A 6,486-nucleotide genomic window follows, 5' to 3' on the forward strand; every position below is an offset into this window, starting at 1 on the left:
CCCCATCCCCTCCCCATGCCACCCCCACGTCTCACAGTGCCTCGTGCTCCCCACACCCCCACTGGGCTCGGGAACATCAAATTCATTTGCAATGAGAGGGGATGGATGTGGTGCTTTTATCACCTTGCCCAGTGCTGTAGGGTCGAAGCACACCCACGCACCCCACTGGTGAGCGGCTGACGTTGCTCGAGGTGGGAAACAAACAGCAAAGAATTGCAGAAGTGACTCCAAAAGCAAAATTGAAACTCAAAACAGAAACATGGGTGAGGACTGCCACGGCTCGGCTGTGTGTTCTCCTCTTCCCGTCCCACCCCGTGGTTGGGTGTTTCGGGGGTGCCCGGAGCTCGGCGGATGCATCGCTTCGAACTTCCGCAACAGAAACCAAACCACAGTTGATGCTGCAAGCAGAACCCTGCAGCCATCAGCAACCATGGCTGAGGGCAAGAGCGGGGCTGGGCTGTTCGCCAAGCAGGTCCAGAAGCACTTCAGCCGGGCACAGGAGAAGGTAGGGCATGGCCTCACCACCCTCGACTTTCATTTTTCGGTGGGTTTTTGCAGGGTGAGGTGGGGCAGCCCCAATGGGCTCTGCTCGCCGTGCACCTCTCTCCTCCCTTGGGTGCTCACAGGGTATCCGGTTGGGTGCCCCGCAGTGCTGCAAGTATTCAGTTTTGCAAGCTGCTCCTCAAAGCCCCCCGAAATGCTTCATAAAGTGGGATTTTCTCCCCAGAAGTACTTGTGGTGCAGGCCATGGGGTGGGTGATGCTGGAACGGGGTTCTGTGGGACTGTCCCCATGTCCCCCAGGGCCAGCAGAACCCAGGGTCAGGATGGCCCCGCAGTGCGGGTGCAGCCCATGGCAGGAAGTGGGGGGAAGGGCTGCGGAAGTGGGCTGAAATGGGGCGATTGGACGTGGTTTGGGGACATTTCAACCCCAACAATGGAAGGAGAAGCTCCCACGGTTCCTGGTTAGGGCTAAATTCAGCTCTTCTGTGACCATATCTGCCCAGGACACGCTTCCGTGGTTCTGCGGTTGGGACATGGGGTGGCCTTCACCCACAGCTATTCCTCCTCCTCCTCCTCCTCTTTGCAGCAGTGTCACCAATTCCCACTGGGGCAGCACTTTAGGGCTTCATTTGCATCAGTATTCACCCACTGTATGACATCCCCGTCCCATCTCTCTTCCATTCCCACACCATCTCCATCCCATCCCTGTTTTACCCCCATGCTATCCTTGTTCCAATCCCATATCATCCCCATTACATTCCTCTTCCATCCCCATACCATCCCCACGCCATTCCTGTTCCATCCCTGTTCCATCCCCATGACGTCCCCATCCCATCCCTGTTGCATCCCCATACCATCCATGATCCATCCCTGTGTCATTCCTGTCCATCCCCTTACCATCCTCATCAAATCTGTTCCATCCCCACACACCCCCACCCCATTCTTCTTCCACCCCCATCCCATTCCTGTTCCATTCCTACAACATCCCCATCCCATTTCTCTTCCATCTCCACCCCATCCCTGTTCCATTCCCACACCACCCCCATCCCATTCCTCTTCCATCCCCCCACACCACCCCCACACCATCCCTGTTCCATCCTCATCTCATCCGTGTTCCATTCCCACACCATCCCCATCCCATACCTATTCCATCCCCATCCCTTCCCCATTCAATTCCTGTTCCATCCCCATACCATCCTCATGTCATCCCAATGCACCCGTGCAGGGGAGCTGTGGGGAGCACAGGGCTGCATCCGTAAGATTTCACAAATGAAGGCAGTCTTGCGTGGGGACACACTGTGTTGGTTTGGCTCCCCAAACCCACAGATTTCCCCTAAAAATAAAGAGCATTAAGGGATGTGCAGAAGTTTGGCATCCCTCAAGCACACCTCAGTTCAGGTGGGCTCCGCGTCGAGGCAGTCAGGTCCTGGGCACCCTTTAGGGCTCTTCCAGCATTTTGCCCACTCTCCTTGCTGACGCGTCCCCCTTTCCATCCCAGGTTCTGCAGAAGTTGGGCAAAACCGTGGAAACCAAAGACGAGCAGTTTGAGCAGAGCGCAAACAACTTCCAGCTGCAGCAGGTGGCACCAGGGAGTAGAGGGGACTGGGGGGATAGGGTCACTCCGTGCCATCCCCATGTCATCTGCATGTCAGCCCTGTGACTTCCCTGTTCCATCCTCATACCATCCCCATTCGGTCCTCATGCCATCCCTATGCTATCTCCATACCATCCCGATACCACCTCTGTTTCATCCCCATAGCATTTGCATTTCATTCCCATGCCATCCTCATCCTATTCCTGTTCCACCCCCACACCACCCCCATTCCATCCCTATTCCATTCGCACATCATGCCAATGCCACCCTCATGCCATTTCTGCACTATCCCCATGCCATCCCAATGCCATCCCTGTGCCATTCCCATCCCATCCCTGCACCACTCTCATGTCATCCCTGACCCATCATATCATTCCAATGCCATCCTCATGTCACCCCAATGCCATTCCCATCCATCCCTGTACCATCCCACGTCATCTCCATGCTATCCCTACTCCATCCCCATTTTATCCCAATGGCATTCCTATACCTTCCCCGTGCCATCCCTGTGCCGCCCCTGTTCCATTCAGTGCAATCCCCATTCCACGTCATCCCTTCCCTGTACCATCCTCCTTCCCATCCCCATCCCACCCCACCATCACTCCAATGCAATCTCCATCCTCATTCCTCCCCAGTGCCACCCCAATTCCATCTCCTTCCCATCCCCATCCCAGTTCCACCCCCAGGCCACTCCTGTCCCATCCCCATCCAACCCCAGTGCCACCTCCATCCCATCCCTGCTCCACCCACACCCCACCCCAGTGCCATCCCCATGCCATCCCTGTTTCATCCCTATCCAAACCCAGTGCCACCCCCATGCCATCACTGTCCCATCCCCAACACACCACCATCCATTCCATCCCTCCCCACTCCCCACACCCACTTTGGCTCGAGGGCAACCCCATCCCAGGGGCTCCAACCTGCCCCCTTCCCCCCCAATACAATTGCTTTACAGAATGAAGGCAACAAACTCTACAAAGACCTGAAGGCTTTTGTCGGTGCAGTGAAAGGTACAGAGCAATGCCCCTTTTGCACACCCTGGGCAGTGAAGCACAGAGCATCCAGGGGGGTGGAGGGGTGGGGGGTTGTCAGGCCCTGTGCTGCATTTCCTCACCACGCATCCCAACTTTTGCAACTCCCCCCATCCCTGCAGTGATGCACGAGAGCTCACGAAAAGTGACCGAAACACTGCAGGAGATCTACAGCACCGAATGGGACGGACACGTGGAGCTGAAGGCCATCGCAGACGTGAGCACTGCTGTCCCCTGAGGGTTGGGGTCACGGAGATGAGTCCACGGGGACAGAGCCCGGCACGTCCCCGACTCCCATCCCCTTCCCTCCTGCAGAGCAACGACTTGCTGTGGGAAGACTATGAGGCGAAGCTGGGCGACCAGGCGCTGCGCCTGATGGAGAACTACCTGGCTCAGTTTGGGGACATTAAGGCACGTGGGGTGTGATTGTGTGGCATGGAGTGGCGTGGCATGGCGTGGCATGGGATGGGGTGGGTGGTATGAGATGGGATGGGATAGGATGGGATGGGATGGGATGGGATGGGACGCTGTGGTGTGGCAGGGCACGGCATGGTATGGTAAAGTGTGGTATGGCACAACATGGCATGACATGGCACAGTATGGTATAGGATGGGATAGGATGGCACAACAAGGCATAGCATGGTGTGGCATGGCCTGGCGCAGCACTGCATGGCACGGCACAGCATGATACAGCATAGAAAGGAATGGCATGATATGATATGGCATGGCGTGGCATGGCATGGCATGGCACGGAAAGGCACGGCATGGCACAGAAAGGCACGGCACAGAAAGGCATGGCTCAGCATGGTATGGCAAGCATTGCATGGCTCAGCACAGCCCTGTATGGCATGGCATGGAATGGCATGGATCATTATGACATTGCTTATCATGGCATGGTGTGGCATTGCATGGCATGGAAAGGCATAGCACAGCATGGGCACAGCATGACTTGGTATGGCACAGTATGACATTGTATATCGTGACATGGAATGGCACGGCACGGTATGGCATGGTATGGCATTTCATGGCACATCACAGCATGGTTTGGCACGGCCTGATGCAGCATTCCATGGCACAGCACAGCATGGTACAACATGGTATGGAATGGCATGGCACGGCATGTGATTTCAGATAACATGTGGCAGAGTATGACATTGTATATCATGGCATGGCACAGCATGGTGCAGAAAGGCTCAGCGTGGCCATTGGCATGGCATGGCATGGCATGGCATGGCATGGCATAGCATGGTACAGAACTGCATGGCATGGCATGGCATGGCACGGCACTGCATGGCATGGCATGGCATGGCACAGCATGGCACAGAATTGCATGGCATGGCACGGCACAGCCCAGCACGGCATTGCACAGCATGGCACAGCACGCCATGGCACTTTTCCATCTCTCTGAGGCCTCTGCCCCACTCAGGAGCGCATCGCCAAACGCGGCCGCAAACTGGTGGACTACGACAGCGCCCGGCACCACCTGGAAGCACTGCAGAACGCCAAGAAGAAGGACGAGGCCAAGATTGCCAAGGTGGGTACAAGTCTGCTCTGGGAGAGGGCCGTGCCCCACTAACATCCCCCCTATAACCCCCCATAACCCCTCTGGACCCCCACAGGCTGAGGAGGAGTTCAACAGAGCGCAGGCGGTGTTCGAGGAGCTGAACCGGGAGCTGCGGGAGGAGCTGCCCGTGTTGTATGGGAGGTACTGAGCTGACCCAACCCGCAGCCCCCTCCCCAAAATCCCCCCTGAAAAAGCTTTGCAAACACGCGTGCAGCATTCCAACTCCCCTCCACCCCCACCACCCCCAAAAAACAACCCACCCCATTGGGATGCAGCACTGTCCCAAACAGCCGTCCCGCTTTCACTCCCCCCCCATTTATCCCCTCCCCAAGGATGAGGGTCAGGAGCTGCACCCCTCCAGCCCCCTCCTCCTCGTGCCCCATTTCTCCCCGCAGCCGCATTGCCTGCTACGTCACCATCTTCCAGAACATCTCCAACCTGCGTGACATCTTCTACAAAGAGATGAGCAAGGTGGGACCCCAAAGCCCCCTTACAGACACCCCCTCCCCTCCCATTCTGCTGGTGCTGCGCCGCTCTCTGGGGTTGATGAGGATTTGCATCACCTCGAGCGCTCCAGTGCTGCTGTCAGCAATGAGCAGTGCTGCTTCACCACCAAGTTTTGGGATAAAAAGAGTCTTTTTATCCATCGTTGCAATGGTGGGGGGAAAAAAAAAAGGAAAGAGTTTTGGAGTTTTGCTTCTTTTGTGGGGATCAAATAGGCCCCCAAAGGGCATCAGGGAGAGGAAGGATGGATGGGAGAAGCGATTTCCTCTCAGCTGGTGCTTTCCGGCCTCAGTATGACCTCTTTTTAACCCAAATTTGCCCTTTGTGGGATGCAGCCCCACCCATGGGGGTCCCGGGGGGCTCTGATGAGTTTCTCTCCCCCCACACAGCTCAACCGTGACCTCTACGAAGTGATGGGGAAACTTGACAAGCAGCACTCCAGCAAAGTCTTCATCATCAAAGGTGTCTCCAGGTAATGGGGGGGTCCTGTGGTGCCCCAGAGCCCCCTCCCCCAAAAAATGGGTGGATGTAATGCCCTCCTCTATTTCTGCCTGTGACCAACGGGGATGAATGAGCATCTCCTGACGTTGGGTGATGAACTGGGGCTGAACACCTCCCAGTATTGGGTGTTATGGGGCTGAATTGCAGCACCTCCTGATGTTGAGGGCTACAGGGTTGAATTGAGACTGAGCATCTCTTGATGTTGGGTGTTAGAAGGATGAACTGGGGCTGAGCACCTCCTAGAATTGAATATTATAGGAATGAGCACCTCCAAACACTGGGTGTTGTTGAGATGAGTTGGAGCTGAGCGCGTCTAGACATTGGGTGCTGTAGGGCTGAATTGAGGCTGAGCATCTCCCAACCTTTGGGTGTTATAGGGTTGAACTGGGGTTGAGCACCTCCTGATATTGGGTGATGGACTGGTGCTGAATGCCATCCAGTATTGGGTGTTATAGGGTTGAATTTCAGCACCTTCTGGTGTTGGGTTCTGTAGGGTTGAATTGGAGCTGAGCACCTTCCAGTGTTGGGTGATGAATTGGGGCTGAGCACTTCCTTATCTTGGGTTCTGTAGGGTTGAATTGGGGCTGAGCACCTCCCAGTGTTGGGTGATGAATTGGGGCTGAGCCCAACTTCCTCCCTCCCAACTTTGGGTGCTGTAGAGATGAAATGGAGCTGAATGTGTCTAGACATTGGGTGCTATAGGGCTGAGCTGGGGCTGATCATCTCCTGGTGTTGGGTGCTATAGGGCTGAACTGGTGCTGAGCACATCTCAGTGTTGGGCGACAAATTG

General features: G+C 55.8%; 1 protein-coding gene across 1 annotated transcript; it reads left to right on the forward strand.

The window, feature by feature from the left end:
- Window positions 1–270: 270 nt before the first annotated feature.
- On the forward strand, window positions 271–5,687 carry LOC100543806 (bridging integrator 2). Its single transcript, XM_010710551.3, has 9 exons — window positions 271–505; window positions 2,001–2,081; window positions 3,052–3,106; window positions 3,250–3,344; window positions 3,443–3,538; window positions 4,554–4,661; window positions 4,747–4,832; window positions 5,087–5,162; window positions 5,585–5,687. The coding sequence occupies exons 1-9, from the start codon at window positions 431–433 to the stop codon at window positions 5,669–5,671; spliced, it is 759 nt and encodes a 252-aa protein (XP_010708853.1). The 5' UTR covers window positions 271–430; the 3' UTR covers window positions 5,672–5,687.
- The last annotated feature ends 799 nt before the right edge of the window (window positions 5,688–6,486 follow it).

The sequence above is a fragment of the Meleagris gallopavo genome, chromosome 4 (genome assembly GCF_000146605.3).
Source record: "Meleagris gallopavo isolate NT-WF06-2002-E0010 breed Aviagen turkey brand Nicholas breeding stock chromosome 4, Turkey_5.1, whole genome shotgun sequence".
In the NCBI taxonomy this organism is placed as follows: Eukaryota; Metazoa; Chordata; class Aves; order Galliformes; family Phasianidae; genus Meleagris; species Meleagris gallopavo.